This window comes from Schistocerca cancellata, chromosome 7 (genome assembly GCF_023864275.1).
Source record: "Schistocerca cancellata isolate TAMUIC-IGC-003103 chromosome 7, iqSchCanc2.1, whole genome shotgun sequence".
Classification (NCBI taxonomy): Eukaryota; Metazoa; Arthropoda; class Insecta; order Orthoptera; family Acrididae; genus Schistocerca; species Schistocerca cancellata.
Window position 1 is genome coordinate 308,146,637 of NC_064632.1, and position 17,275 is coordinate 308,163,911.

Consider the following 17,275-nt stretch of genomic DNA (forward strand, 5'->3'; position numbering starts at 1 on the left):
TCACTGATGTGGGCTCGACATGAGTTCCACACCCTCAACTCTCCTTCTTATGTCAAGCAGCAGTTCCGTTATACAGCTCCACGTGGTGAATGATGCTGTGTTCAGCATGTACAGCCTTGAGCCACATACAGGATTTCGCATTGAAGATGTAATGAAATGGAACTTCCTCATTGTGGAATGAGGATGATGAAATGTTGATCCAGTGCACCCCCAAGGTGTTCATTGGGATTTAGATTTGTGATCTAGCTTGGCTACCCCAAAAGTTTGATTTTTTTTTTTATCTGAAAAGAATTTTTTAAATGGTCAAAGGTGTTTTGAATCATTGTCCTGCTAAAATATCCAATTGTGTGGCGTATTCTTTCTCCCATGAACTTTTTTTTTTCTCTCTAAAATGTTGCCGTACAGGAAATGATCCATTTTGTCTTCTGTTTGGAGTAGAGGACTAACCCCATGTCTAATAAAAATCACTATGCCATGGCACTGGCTTGGCAGTGAGCTTGATGGTCAGTATATGGTACTTTTTGCTGTCCCATTGGTTTTTGATTGACATATATACTGCACATCATCAGAAGAAATACATTAAATTTAATTTCAACATCCCATAAAAACTTAGACCAATCTATAACAGACAATGTTGATGTTTCTTTGCAAACTCTGATCAGGCCTCCCTATTTTTTGAATTTGTGAGTGGTTTACATGATGGTCATCTGCCATTTAAATCACTTGCTACTAGGCTATGTTTCTCAGTAGAGACATGTAGGTTCATTCCATGATTCTCCTCCAAATCATCCATAATTTGTCAATTTGATTTTCTTGGATTAGCAGCTGACTGCTTACAAATCATTCTAGCCTCCCTCCTTGTTGGTTGTTTTTAAATGATGACCTCACATTGGCTTTTGGTTGCTGTTCATTGCTGTTTTAGCCATTGACTTTGCACAATTATTAGTCACTGTGATATGTCATAGTCTCTGGCAGTGCTTGACTGCAACTTCTTCACAGTACACAAAACAGCTTGTCTCACATCAGCTAAGTATTCTTTGTGTTCTGCTATGCTTCCAGTTGTGTTTACAAGTAAACAGACATGGTCTGAATGCCTAAGTAACAATAGTTATATGAATAGTGTATCATCAAAGCAAATTAAAAAGTCCTTTTGAGCTAAGGTAATATATACTTACATAGTTATTCTATGACCTTGCTTGTTTGCTAGATATATAACCACAGCAGCAAGAAGCTCTTGGTGGAGTAACATTGTTATATGCCTTGCTCCACTGTGATTACATGCAAACAGTACTGACAACATAATTCCACAACTACAAAATACTTTTGAGTGGTACCGTAGCATATGCTATGTATACCACATCATCAGAAGCCTTCCACATTACAGCCTATGTCATCTGGGGAAGTTAAATATTAGCAGTTTTTAACTGAAAATAATCCCTGTGCTAAGGATTGTGTGTGCACGATTGAGCAGCACTTTCAAAGTACTCAAAATAATCATTGACATTGAAATGTGTGTATTTCAGAATGTTTGATGTATACTTTCTACATAATTACATTTCATTAAATTACATTTTAGGTGTTAAACATTGGCACAAGTTTTACTTACAGGCTATGTTCCACTTTGGTCTGCTATGAATTGTTATGAGCTTGTGCCACAATACTGTCAACTGTGATTATTTATTTTATGCTGTTAACAAACTTCACCTAATATTTAATATCTGACATAGGCTATTCAGTGAAATAGCTGGAAAGCTCTGATATTTATCAGTATGAATTAAGGTTTGAGATAACATAATTCACCTAGGTATGTTTTGCAGTTATCTTTTACATTTCGTTCACTGATTTTGAGTTTACTCACAGTGTGCCTTTACAGTGTGTTTGTGTACCACGTTTCAACACATTTCTGTAAAGTTTCTATTTGTGCTGTAAAGTTTAACATATTCAGATACCCCAGTGTGCTCATTTTCTCCCACTAATTTTCAGTGTTAGTTTTCCAACTTCCTAAACAAAGCACAACATAGATTATGCTTTTAGGAGTGATGTGCTGGACATGTTAGTTTATGGCACTGTGTTGCAAAATTTTGTTCTGTCAAGATGTATAATTTTGATAAGTATGCAATATGACACTTCTTACTTTTCTTAGATGAGCTGTAATAATTTATATTTAATTTTAAGACAGAAGTCATTGTCAGCAACAGACAGAAAATGTCAGTTCTGTATGCTTGTATTCAGGTGATGATAAAAATGTAGAAGACTGATTACCTTAATCTTCCTACTTCATGAAAAGTTGAGTAAGAACACTCAGGTCACATGCCCTTCTTTCAGTTGTATGACTAGAGACTTATTATTCCTAAACAGAGATTTTTCCTTACTTTATACAGATGGAAGTAGAATTAATTGTGATGAGTTGTTATATTGTTTTGAGTAATATTCATTATGTTGCTCAGATAACTGCTCAGAACTTCCAGTACAAGAAATAAAAGTTTATTATATATTTCCTTCACTACTATATCAAAGTAAAATAACATTAAAAATGTGAGTACATATTCCTGAATAGGGCCTCCACAGTTCATCTGTGCTATGAGCCCTATGCAACCTTAAACCAGGCTACAAAGATAGTGAAGTTGCTGAAGATTTGATATGAACAGCAAACAGAAGGCGGTAAAATGTAAGTTACAGACATAGGAGAAATTTAATGTGAAACAAGAATTGAATATAATGAGAGAAAACAAAATATTAATATTTTAAAATCTCTTTTGAAGTTTGGAAAAGCTCCTGATACAAATCAGTTTTCATCACATTTGTCCTTATAACATCCAACAGAAAAAGCAGTTCATCAGAAAATACAGAGATACAATATTTATTATTGCTATTGCATAGCCAGAGCTTCATCACTTTTCACTTGTTAAATGTTTTTACTTTCACTTATTAGTAACTTCCTCCCACATACAACACTGCCACTATTAGTTTTAATGATCAACAAAAGGCTTTTTCTAACTCATTTCATTTCATGATTATTAGCAGCCATTTGGCAACTTCATATTTTAAAAGGTTTTCCTTAGGGTGCTTTCTTGTCACCCTGTCTGTTTGGTACAGATTTTGCAGTTGATTTTACACAAACTTCCCAATTGGCTAGAAACTTGGAACTTTTAACATAGATCAGAACTGAAAGACAATGCAATATTAACTCCCTTTCTTGTCTGATATGTGGTAGAGAATACTTTGTACGCCACTGCCAATTTTTCCTTTTTCCTGATCCATTCACGAATGTTTTGCTGTAAGAATGATTGTTGGTAAGCCCCCATGTGAGCTCAATTCCACCTAATTTTTATCTTCATGGTCTTTTTGCAAAGACAGGAAGCAACATATTGATTAACCTAGGCGAAGAGAACGTGAAATAAACATGAAATTTACCACACATATGTTATAATCTCATCAAAATGTCTGATATCAGCTAAAAAATTTCACATTCATGGCACTAAAAAGGAGTAAATAATTATTTAAATAAAAAACTTTTAATATAACATGTTTTTAGAATGGATAAATCCCATACAGATTCCTAAGCCCTTACGGATAGTCTTGAAAATAGCTATGACAATACTTTTAAAATTCAAAATGAAAAATGTGCAGCACATGTAATACATAATAATAAGTGTAGAGAGTAGCTATTTTTGAGAAAAATCACACAGAAGTTCAAATCATTTGCTGTATAAAAAATTGTTGGTGACTTAGGTGAATTACTCATACATCAGTTATCTTTTGCATGTGTCCCATGTTTTTCATTTTAAATTTTACAAGTATTGTCACAGCTAAAAATTTAGAAGCACAGACTTTCAGGACCATCTTCATGGGCTTAGGAAACTGTATGGAGCTGGAAGAGATTATTTTATAGTCTTTAGTACTTTTAAAAACATGTTATATTAAACACTTTTTATTTGAATAATTTTATGTGTGAAACTACATCTTTGGAATACGGCAGTGGTAAAAATGTGAACTGATATTGGCAGTAAATTTTGAAACAGGTGGTGACGAATTTGATATACGAATGTGACTGAAATTGACAAGTAAAAGTTGATGTAGTTAACAGCGGTATAAAGTGCAGTGAGTTATAACATGAACTGGTCATTGGTATACTTCTTTCTGCAGAGAAGTGCCGTGTATGGTGGTCATTGAGCCACCCTTACCTTTGCTAATATGACTAGTGTACCTGCCACCTGAGTTACTGGCATGTTTCTCTAAGTTAGTTCAATGAGTCTTAACTTGTTGCGTCATTGCAAAACCACGCAGCCTCCAATGGATGAATGGGTGAAGGCATAACTCAACTTGTGCTTTTCTCCAATTACATCATCCTGAAACTGATGGATCAAGGCAATCAGGTGAATGCAATATTTCTTGACTTGCAAAAAGTATTTCACTTCATACCACATTGCCATTTATTAGTAAAGCATGATTGTATGGCATATAAACAAAATGTGACTGGATTGGGAGTTTCTCGGTAGGGAACACATGATGTATTATTTTGGATGGAGACTCATCAATAGAAGTAGAAGTAAGAGTCAAACAATGGAAACTCCAGGTAGAAATATCAACAATATAGGAAAAGACAGATTGCTACTTACTGTAAAGAAGACACCTCACATCACAGATAGTTGCATTCTGTTCTGAGATGCTGTCAACTAGTCATCATGTGTGTGTGTGTGTGTGTGTGTGTGTGTGTGTGTGTGTGTGTGTTTTACTGAAAAGGGCTGTGGTAAAAAACTTCATGTGAGTGTCTTTTAGCTTTTAATTGTGCCTTTCTGCAACCTTGTGTATCTTATTTACAGTAAGTAGCAGTCTACTAGTAGCAATTCTACATAGTTGAAGTAGAAGTGAATTTAGACATGCCCCAGGCAAATATGTTGGGGCCTGTGTTGTCCATATTGTATGTTAATGACCTGGCAGACACTCTTAACAGTAATCACACACTTTTACAGATGATACTGTTATCCATAATCAAGTACTACCTGAAAAAGTTCCACAAATATTTTCAGATGTTGAAAGCATTTCAGAGATGGTCAACTTCCTTCACCTGTTCAGAAATGTAAAACTGTGCACTTCACAAAACATAGAAAAGTAGTATCCTACAACTACAATATCCATAAGTCACAACTGGAATCAGAGACCCATACAAATACCTGGGTGTAACAGTTTGTAAGGATATAAACATAATGATCATATAAGCTCAGTGAGAGGTAAGGAAGTTGGCAGACTTCACTTCATTGGCAGGGTTCTAGGAAAATGCAGTCAGTCTATGGTAGGAACTGCTTACATATCACTTGTGTGTTGCAGCTTATGATAGTGCTCATGTGTGTAGGACCCCATCCAAAATACAACTAACTGCACATAGTAAAGTATACAAAAAAGGATGGCATGAGTGGTCACAGGTTTTTTGACTCCTGGGAGAGCATTACAGACTTGTTGAAAAACTTGAAATGTCAGATACTTGAATAGAAGACACCAGTTATGCCACCAAAGCCTACGTACACAGTTCTGAGAACCAGAATTCAGTAAATGATCTAGAGATATTCCTCATCTCCCTATGTATCTTTCCTGCAGGAACTGTAAAGAGAAGATTATATTAATTGTTGCTTGCACAGAGGATTTTCATCCTTCCTGCAATACTTATGTGATTGCAATGTGAAGAAAACCTAAAATCTGGTATCATGCTAAGTACCTTCTGCCACACACTTCATAGTGGTTTGCAAAGCACATGTAGACTTAGCAGCTTCCTCTTAGCCCTGTTTTTTGTATGAATCTTTGCTGTTACTTTATTGAATGAAGACCAAATTTTGTTATAATACTATGTCACTACTGGAAATAGAAAATAAAAAAGACAGCAAAAAGGGCATATGACAAAAAATTGTGTATTTGTTACTCACCTTTAAAATCAGTGCATGTTGGACAGTGATTCTCCATTCACTGAGTAAGATATTAGAATCATCAGACCAAATATCAGTAATAATATACTGTTTTGCAGAAGTATAGAAAGAGAAAATCAGAGGAATGAAATGTGCAAATTGTTCTAGTCTCCTTTCTTAGCCTACATTTCGATAAGGAAATTTATTCTTTATTTCTTATGATCAATGGTCATGACTAAGCACTAATGATAAGTATTAGTCTGTTTGTTTTGTGTACAAAAACATTTAATTTGTCTTTAGCAATGTCACTACACATCTTAACACACTGTGATGACCCAGATGTAAAAATTCAAGACAAATATAAAAGGCACATCATAATACATCCTCTTTGTGTAGAATACAATGGTACTGCAGCTGAACTGATGTAAGCACACACCATGTTACACTTTCATCATACTTGCAACTCTCATTCCTAAAGATTTTAATTTACACTTATTGAAAGAACATATCTCAAAATACGACACAAAATTTGAAATCCATTTAATCATATATATTTTACAAGCACAACAATCTATCAACAAGCTAGCTAAAACTGTTTGGTTTAAATATAATTCTCTAGAAGTTAACTCCCATTGCCACAGCTGTACTGATGGGGTTTGGGAGTATATTTAACATACATGATAAAACTCTTCTAAATGTCTTCATTATCCCAGTCTTGAAGCACTAGGTACATGAACCTTTCAATAAAGTCATCAACAAAGAGCACAGCTTCTGCATTTGACAGCAGTACATACAATTCTTTCAATACATCAGCATAAACAAGTGTAATAAATATAATGTATAATAAAACAAGATTTTATTTACAAACTGAATAATGAGTCTCGAAACACTTCCACATTGGACAACAGGGGTGATTGGGAAAGTTCAGTCTGTAAATCAAATACTGAAATTAACTGTAACTGTTTGTTTAAACAATAGTTCTGCCTGTACAATTGCCTTTGTCTTATAATTTCAATGAAAGAGTATAGAGAAATGAGTAAACTAGAACATCCAAGGATGGCAAATGTTGAAAGAAAGGTATATTTCGTAACAGTGTTGGCTTAGAAAGAGTAATGCACTTTATAACAGTACAGAGCATATTAATATGGGTTGTTTGGAAAAATACAATTAAATAATGACTAGGGTAAGTTTCTTCCCATCCCCTTCCTTCAAACCCCAAATTTTTATTAGAAAATTATACAGCAAAAGAGAAATTTACACTTCCGAGTCTTTTCATGCCCAGTACTCAGCAATAATACTTTTGAATTGCCCTTTATCATAAATTTATTTCAATCTTGACTTAGACAAATAGCAGGAAGATACTAAACGTATGGAAAAAAAATCTTGATTTTTAAAAAATATTTCATTATGTTTTATCGTGCTCACTGAATCAAATAAGAAGGTCAATGATAATAGACTAGGTAGAAAACTACAGCCTCACTGGTTTCATGTCAGATGTCTTTCAGTGATGTTGGCATGTCCAAACCTTTTTACGTACTGTCTAATGTGTCATGACATATTATCAATTTTAAAAGTACATGCTAATCATGGCACATACACAGTCCTGTCAATCAGTTGTGCTCTGAGATAATAACTACAAACAAAGCACAATGAATTCACCAATGAGATGTATTGTGTTAATGAATGAGGATAGCTGCAAACTGAAAAATAATTATGGAAGCTCACACAAAAGCAATCTTTTGGAACATGAATGGTCATGTCTGAAAACCGATGCACTTTATCACAGAAAGCGTCATACTGTGTCCATATAACAACAGAAAAGATTGCAATACATGAAAATGATTCAAATACATGTCCAGTGATCAAATTTTAACAAAACACACATTCACAAAAATACATTTCACTCACGTATATGCAACAGCGTGCATTTTGCACAAATTATTCTGGCTGAGGACAAGGCACCAGAACCTTGACGAACAGCAGCAGCACAGTATGTTGAAAGTATCTGCGATGATTGTGAAACACTACTTTGCACATTCCCACAACAGTCAATACTAATCACAGAAACAGAGCAATGCACCTATCTGTAACTTCCAATACTGGTTCAGCACAACATTCTAAAAAGTGCAAGCTTTAGTAAAAATTCACTCATGTAATGTTCCATGTCTACTTATTCACACATCAAACAATTGCTATTACACTGGGAACAAAGCAGTCTTTATATGCATGCCAGGCTGAGCGCACCATTATACACAAATGAAAATCGGCACATACAAGGCACAATCACCATGTAACTGAATGTATTATGATGAATAGCAACAATTAGTACAAAATATTCATCTGGCTTAAATGGGCATCCTTTAAAACATGGTCCACAATGGATACCATTACAGTTATGTAAGGACAGTCTTCAGTAGCCAGTGAACATTTCTCACAAAAAAAAGGGCAGAGATGCCAATTGTTCATCTCTAGACACATGTAGTGTATAAAGTGATTCAGTTACAATTCTGAACGTGGCTCTTCTTGCTCAGAAGACAGCATGGGGACGAGAGTTTGCAGAGAGAAGTACCGACTGCGATCGCCCACCTCCACACTTGTGATGTGCTGGAAACAGCAGGGCTGTGAAATGTGTGACTTCGTCGGCAGCGGAGGAGGGGGTGGCTGTGCAGACCGACGCCCTCGTGATGTTTTACTGCGACCTGGAACCAAGTATCATGTAAAGTCATATAACAAAGTTACTAAATTACACCAAGTACACAATGCAAGATGAGTAGCCAAATTATTTGCTTTCATTAGCATCTAACATAACAGAAGGGCGTGAAACACTACCTTTTATTTATTACTGTAATTATTAGCTATTGCTTAAAAATGTACAATGGACGGCTGGTAGGTTACTGACCAACAACATTTGAAGACAAATAATCACAACCATAGCACAGTAAAGTTACAAATTACACTTCAGTCACAAACAACTAGGGCAAGATATTATGTTTCAGGGAGTTGTAAGATAGAAATTACTCTTACTTGGCCATAAAACTAAACTCTGCATTTGCAAATTTTGTCCATAATTTTTTCAATTATAATATATTTCCTGTTTTGATTTAGATAGATACCATTTTTAAGTACAATTTTTATAATATGGGCCCAATATACCTAGGTAGACACCCATCAGATACCTCATTGTTGACATGACACTGAACACTTATCTCCTTCTCCCTCCATCAGAGAGGGTGAGACATATATTGGTTTTATGACAGTGTTGTAACTACAGATTGTGGTATTAGGAGGAAACACTTTTTGTTGTGTTTGGAAAGCTATTTCCAGTTTTCTGATTCTTGCTTTCAATCTTTTCTTTATATATTCCTTCTGTAATCCATTCGCCCAGACATTTAAAGCTATTTACAATTTGTTGTTCCACATCTGGTGTTTAACTCGGTTGTATTGTCCATGAAATTTGACACTAATTATGCTTCTTCAACAACCTCCTAATGAACCTGGTTGTGGATTATCCAGCTTGCAGATCATGCACGATTAGTTAAGCAATTTTTGGAAAAATATTATAGATTCTACATTATTCATGTCTTTTGGTTATCTGTGCAGTCTTTGATCTGCATTAACGTGGGAATTATGTATGTGTGCATCGAAAGGTTGAGGCATCGCACCTGGTGCAGACAGGCTGATGTTCTCCGGCGAGGAGGTGAGGCGTTCGACGCGGCCCGCCATTTCATCGGCAGCACGCTCCGAGTCGAAGCTGAGGCCGACAAGTGTGGTGTGGTCAGAGGAAAGGTGCATGGTGTGGAAGGCACGCCCAGCCACTCGGTAGTTGGTGAGGTTGTCGATGGTGTCACGCCACAGCGCAAAGCATGTGCCGCGTTCGGCCAGTACGAGTTGGATGCGGCGCTGAGTGCGCGCGCGTGCCGCCCCCAGGTCCAGCAGCAGCACAGGCACACCTGTGCTCTCGAGTCGCCACTCGTCACCACTGGTAGAGCCCAGGTACAGGTTTGCTAGCGAACCGCACACGTACACCTGCAACCGACACCAGTCCACACGGTCACATGACAAGCTCCGCTAACCTACAGTATAAGTGCCAATGGAAGGAAGTTGACAAAGATAAACAAAGTAGCACCTTTATTGGGTTGTATACAGACTAGTTTCCAACCTCTGCAGACATGATGGCTCATGCAGAAAACATATGAACTACACTGATGGGAAAAAATCATAATACCATGAATTAACTTTGAGTAATGAAATTTCTGGAGTATGTGTGTATATATATATATATATATATATATATATATACCAAACGAAAGGATTGGTATGTTGATAGGGACGCTAACAAACATAAACACACACACAAAATTCAAGCTTTCGCAAAGCACGGTTGCTTCATCAGGAAAGAGGAAAGGAGAGGGAAAGACAAAAGGATGTGAGTTTTAAGGGAGAGGGTAAGGAGTCATTCCAATCCCGGGAGATATATATATATATATATATATATATATATTGCGTTTACAAATGTCTGCTTGTGTCTGTGTATGTGTGGATGGATGTGTGTGTGTGTGTGTGTGTGTGTGTGTGTGTGTGTGTGTGTGTGTGTGTGCGTGCGAGTGTATACCTGTCCTTTTTTCCCCCTAAGGTAAGTCTTTCCGCTCCCGGGATTGGAATGACTCCTTACCCTCTCCCTTAAAACCCACATCCTTTCGTCTTTCCCTCTCCTTCCCACTTTCCTGACGAAGCAACCGTTGGTTGCGAAAGCTTGAATTTTGTGTGTATGTTTGTCTTTGTTTGTGTGTCTATCGACCTGCCAGCACTTTCGTTTGGTAAGTCACATCATCTTTGTTAGAAAATGCTGGTAGATATACACAATAAAAAAACCACACAAACATATATATATATCTGTGTGTGTGTGTGTGTGAGAGAGAGAGAGAGATTAACATTTTACGACCACAGGTGAGGTAATCCATTGCAAATGGGAAATGCTGGTACATTAATAACAGGTGTAACCACTGGAATGTTGAATGCAAGCATGCAAATGTGCATGCATTGTGTTTTGCAGGTGCTGTATGTCAGTTTGTGGGATGGAGTTCCATGTGTCTTGCGTAAGGGAGGTTAATGCTGCCTGTGGATGATGCTGGAGTTATCGTCTGATGATGTTCCATGTGTGCTCGACTGGAGACAGCATTATCCTGTTGGGAAACATCCCCTGGAATACTATTCATAAATGGGGGCAGAACATGTCGAATTACCAGACTGACATACAAATTTGCAATCAAGGTGCATGGAATAACCCTGAAAGTGCTCCTGCTATCATGCAAAGGTTTCTGACGTGATTATGGCCCCACAATAGAAATTAACAGTCTGAATGTGAATGGTAGTCGGAAATAGATGGATGAGACATTCCATTTCCGAAATTGTTAGGGAATTCAATATTCTGAGATCCACAGTGTCAAGAGTGTGCTGAGAACACCACATTTCAGGCATTACCTCTCACTGCAGACAATGCATTGCCCAATGGTCTTCCTTAATGACGGAGAGCAGCGTTGTTTGTTTAGAGTTGTCAGTGCTAACAAGCAAGCAACATATCATACGCTAAATCTGCATATCTGTAGTGACGTTTAGATATTGAACAAAGTAACTAATTTAAGTTTTTTTTTCCCCCATAGAGTTCAATAATTTTCACCCTGTACGTAAGCGTGAAACTCGCTAAACGTCATCCAAGTCAAAGGTGCAATAACTGTTGTACAGAAATTCGCCAATATCTGTGGGGTAAGATATATAAGTAATGACAGAAATGTGTGTTTACATTAAAGTCACCAGAACAACGCAGCAGCTCGCACATCGCAAACATCACGCTTGATATGGCATAATACACAAAAACTCACTTCATATTTGGAAATTATTTCCCGAAACGCTCGTCCGGCCACTGAAAAAAATCGCGGCTAGGAGTACCAAATGTCACTGTATGGCAAACAAAACCACACGATCCCTTGCTAGCAGACGACATCTCGTTTAACGTGACGACGTAAAACACTGCGGATGAGTTTTCAGTTGGCTTCAAATATGGCGGCGCCTTGGCCAGTCTAAGTTGTTTATGTAGGTCGTTTTCTCTCGAGCAGTCAACTGAGGCAAGGAACTAGGAAGTCAGCCTTGTAAAATGGGCTTTAACAGACGAAACTAGTTCAGGAATAAGACACCAGGGGCGCTCCAGTAGACTCACTCCTCTCAAGTAGTCAGTCGAGACGAGGATGTCGATCGAGTAAAATGGGCTTTTGGTGATCGTTTTGACTCTCGCGAGGTGACGAGGAAGTCGATCGAGTAAAATGGGCTTTTGGTGATCGTTTCGACTCTCGCGAGGTGACGAGGAAGTCGATCGAGTAAAATGGGCTTTTAGTGATCGTTTTGAGTCTCGCGAGGTGACGCACCTGGGTCTTGAGGCTGCGGAAGGCGGCCTCGACCTGGAGGCGCTCCTGCTCGCTGACGGAGGAGGAGTCGTGCTGGCCGTCGTCGGTGTCTGCGCTGCTGGCGCCGCTGGAGGAGGCGGCCTCGCTGCCCGCCACAGAGTCCTTGCGCGAGCGCCGCTGCAGCCGCCGGTCGCGGCCCTCCAGCTGCGGGCACGACCCGTACTGCCCGCTGCCAGCGTCAGCCAGCGAGCTCCGCATCCTGCACACCACACCACACCACCGACGCGTTATGCAAATGAACGCTCCAAACCAGTGTCATGTAATTGTAAGTGACGGCAATATTGCATCTATATCTGTGCTGGTGTAAGCTGTTGTAAGCACACTAGTCAGCAGGCCGGCCGGAGTGGCCGAGTGGTTCTAGGCGCCACTGTCTGGAACCGCGCGACCGCTACGGTCGCAGGTTCGAATCCTGCCTCAGGCATGGATGTGTATGATGTCCTTACGTTAGTTAAGTTTAAGTAGTTCTAAGTTCTAGGGGACTGATAACCTCAGATGTTAAGTACCATAGCGCTCAGAGCCATTTTTTGAACACTAGTCAGCAAAGACGTAGCATGAAGATCGATAGTAGGCGCTGGATCAAGCGCACCTATCATGAGAGAGGGCAGAGACACACCTGCAAGCAACAGGCCACCAACCCCCTCTGGACAGCAAGTATTTAGGCCGCTGCTGCTGACCAGAGGACCTCACTGACTCACTCTTCCAGTTCGGCGTTTGTCAGAATATTTGTTGAGCAGGCTCGGTTCACATCGCAGATTACGACAGCATATAGCTACCACATTACTGACTATAGCGAGATTAAAGTTTGTGATAGCAAATTGCCGATATAGTTTGCAAGAGGACTATTACTGATGAGCTTGTGCTGCAAGACATGGACTCTACTGAAGTTAAGTATGCTGTACAAGTAAATAAAGAACTGTGTTAATCCAGGTGTGCATTTGTGGTGTGGAAGGAGGATACTGGCCAACCATAGAAACATCCTCTCCCTTGCTTCCTTGCAGTACAAGACTACCATAAACTCTTTCTTACACGTCTCAGTAACTATAACAGTTCTTCGAGTTATGAAGCGTAAAAGTACGTTTTTGTCAAATATTTTGACAGTTCTTTACTATTATGCCCCCCCTCCTTCCTCGAGCGTTTGAGACGGAGCATCAAAAATTAAAACAGGGGTTATCGATTGTTCATAAATATGTTTTCTGAGGGGTTTGCTATATTGGAATTGTGTGTTCCGTTCTCGTGTGCGCCAGGGTGGGGCGCTGCGCCCTTGTAATGGGGGCCACCGGACCTGGCGTCCTGTGCTGCCTATTTTGCTCCCATTCGACAGTTCTTCACGTTAAAAAAAAATTACAAGTAATACTGTGTGGGATTATATGTGACTACGGAATAATAACTCTTCAGAATATTTGCATTCTTTGTTGCCTATTACTTGACAACTTTCCATTTTGTGTGATTATTTAAAGTATATGAAGCATAAAACCAGTAAACACAAGAGACAAACAAAGACGGCACACATTACTTCAGTCCTTACGTCCCAGCATTTTTTTCTCTCTAATCTTGCTACAGCTTTACAGGGTGTTCTTTCCTTCCTGCGAAAAAATCTATCACCTCATCAAAGTTCGTCAAACGGTTTGCTACACGAAAAATCAAAATGTCGTTGTCTAGTAGTGAATACGCTGTTAATACGAATAGTACCCAAGAGTGGTGTGGTTTCTCGGTTTGAATACGTCTATTTTGTCACTGTCTGCTTCATAAAACGAAATAGGTCTTTCTAATGTTACACCAATTCTAACACGTGTCCAATAAGCGAGACTGTTTCATCACAAATGGTCATTTTTATATACCTCGTTTACATAAATAACACAATAATTCATGAAGTACCAATATCAAACGCTTATTAGGCCTACTACAAGCAAAACGTTTTGTGTTAGGAAATACACTCCTGGAAATTGAAATAAGAACACCGTGAATTCATTGTCCCAGGAAGGGGAAACTTTATTGACACATTCCTGGGGTCAGATACATCACATGATCACACTGACAGAACCACAGGCACATAGACACAGGCAACAGAGCATGCACAATGTCGGCACTAGTACAGTGTATATCCACCTTTCGCAGCAATGCAGGCTGCTATTCTCCCATGGAGACGATCGTAGAGATGCTGGATGTAGTCCTGTGGAACGGCTTGCCATGCCATTTCCACCTGGCGCCTCAGTTGGACCAGCGTTCGTGCTGGACGTGCAGACCGCGTGAGACGACGCTTCATCCAGTCCCAAACATGCTCAATGGGGGACAGATCCGGAGATCTTGCTGGCCAGGGTAGTTGACTTACACCTTCTACAGCACGTTGGGTGGCACGGGATACATGCGGACGTGCATTGTCCTGTTGGAACAGCAAGTTCCCTTGCCGGTCTAGGAATGGTAGAACGATGGGTTCGATGACGGTTTGGATGTACCGTGCACTATTCAGTGTCCCCTCGACGATCACCAGTGGTGTACGGCCAGTGTAGGAGATCGCTCCCCACACCATGATGCCGGGTGTTGGCCCTGTGTGCCTCGGTCGTATGCAGTCCTGATTGTGGCGCTCACCTGCACGGCGCCAAACACGCATACGACCATCATTGGCACCAAGGCAGAAGCGACTCTCATCGCTGAAGACGACACGTCTCCATTCGTCCCTCCATTCACGCCTGTCGCGACACCACTGGAGGCGGGCTGCACGATGTTGGGGCGTGAGCGGAAGACGGCCTAACGGTGTGCGGGACCGTAGCCCAGCTTCATGGAGACGGTTGCGAATGGTCCTCGCCGATACCCCAGGAGCAACAGTGTCCCTAATTTGCTGGGAAGTGGCGGTGCGGTCCCCTACGGCACTGCGTAGGATCCTACGGTCTTGGCGTGCATCCGTGCGTCGCTGCGGTCCGGTCCCAGGTCGACGGGCACGTGCACCTTCCGCCGACCACTGGCGACAACATCGATCTACTGTGGAGACCTCACGCCCCACGTGTTGAGCAATTCGGCGGTACGTCCACCCGGCCTCCCGCATGCCCACTATACGCCCTCGCTCAAAGTCCGTCAACTGCACATACGGTTCACGTCCACGCTGTCGGGGCATGCTACCAGTGTTAAAGACTGCGATGGAGCTCCGTATGCCACGGCAAACTGGCTGACACTGACGGCGGCGGTGCACAAATGCTGCGCAGCTAGCGCCATTCGACGGCCAACACCGCGGTTCCTGGTGTGTCCGCTGTGCCGTGCGTGTGATCATTGCTTGTATAGCCCTCTCGCAGTGTCCGGAGCAAGTATGGTGGGTCTGACACACCGGTGTCAATGTGTTCTTTTTTCCATTTCCAGGAGTGTAGTTTCATATTTCATTCATATGCTCCAGTTTCTCAAGCATAAGATCGAAAATTAAAGTACGAAATTTTTATGTAAATTTGAATAGTCGTATTTTTTCCACATAATTTTTGTGACGTCCTGGTTTTTCTCCTTACTCGCTCTAAGAAACGATCTTGTCATCATTAACTCTGTGACTGTTCCTGCCATTGTCAAAATTTATTCTCCAGTTAAGATGACTAATTCTGCGATAATCACCGGTTCAGTTACCCCGCACTTATTCTCTGGCTAGGCGACATTACGTGTTCGTGCAACGGATTTTCCCCGTTAGTCCGGCTGCTAATCGGGGCCTGTACAACTGTTAGTGCAGCGGTCTGGCAAAAATTTCCTCTCAAAATTTTCTTCGATGCACGGAGTAGATAGTATCTAATCTTTCTTACCTGTTAGTCGCTTATTTCCACTCTGGTAATCAGAATATATGGATATTGTTAATAATTACATCGCTCATCATTCGCATACCCTATCAACTATATGAAGAAACACTGATTGGCATTCACCCGTTCGTCTTCATTACTGTGCTCAGCTCATATAGTCCCGTCTCCTTTTGTCCACAGGAAAGCTTTTTATTTCTAAATGCCACGGTGATTCCCCTGAAAGAGATCTCACGTACGCTATGCATTTTTCCTTCGCTCAGTATTTGGATGGAAGAGAACATAAAATCGATGATACTGGTATTTACCCTCCGCGTGCGTTGTGCAGTGGCTTGCGTAGGAAATACAGGGATAGTCATGAGAAAAGGTACATGCTTACGAGTAAATGCTATTACGGGTGATAGTGATTTTGAACAAAAAGCTTCATATGGATATATGCACTATCCCGAATGGCTTCCAAGATAGAACACATTAAATATCACTTCCAGCGAAAACGTGTCGTAGTACAAAATTAAACTACAGCAAATTTCCTACAAAAAAATATCCCATTCATTTTTTTTCTAGCACTAATAATTTGCGCGAAGAGAGCGCAAGAATACTGAAAATCTCGACCGACGGGCATGCGTTGTAGCTTAGGTAGGTTCTGCAAGCCAGTTTGAGGTACTTTTCCGACTTCATAGAACAAAAGTGTCCGGTATCAAATTGTTCGTCTCAACTTCCTCTACATTACTGTGGTACGTCGTAAACAATGTCTACGTTTTAATAATACAGAAAATAAATAACAATTTACATTAAATGTGTTGTAGTTCGGAAAACTTCCAGAACAGGGCGTATTTCCAAATGAGATTTTTCGTCCAGAATCTACTATCAACCCTGAGAGCACGTACCTGTCCTCTTGATTCAGCCTATATGTAGACGAAGATTATTAGCTCGGGGCATTCAGAGTGTTCGCCCTAACCACTTCGGTCATACTTCGCACAAACAAGAACTCCAATGGTAAAGTTAGAAACACGGCAGAACGCGACCATATTGGAGTTGTGGCTGCGGAGACGCAGATGTGCGACCTTGACGCGAACGGACGTCAGAAGCCCATGTTGGTGCTAAAGCGAATCTCACGCTGGATACTGCAAATAAACTGCTTTGAGTATACGTGAGGGCG

At 40.3% G+C, this 17,275-nt stretch overlaps 1 protein-coding gene across 1 annotated transcript in view; it reads right to left on the minus strand.

The window, feature by feature from the left end:
* Positions 1-6,413: 6,413 nt before the first annotated feature.
* The window catches only part of LOC126092318 (uncharacterized), a 56,456-nt gene continuing 45,594 nt past the window's right edge, over positions 6,414-17,275 (minus strand). The window contains exons 2-4 of the mRNA XM_049907851.1: positions 12,317-12,554; positions 9,560-9,923; positions 6,414-8,596 (exon numbers count right to left, since the gene is read on the minus strand). Of these exons, the coding sequence (XP_049763808.1) occupies positions 8,397-8,596; positions 9,560-9,923; positions 12,317-12,553 (801 nt within the window). The 5' untranslated portion in view covers position 12,554 and the 3' untranslated portion in view covers positions 6,414-8,396. The remainder of the gene's footprint in view (positions 8,597-9,559; positions 9,924-12,316; positions 12,555-17,275) is intronic.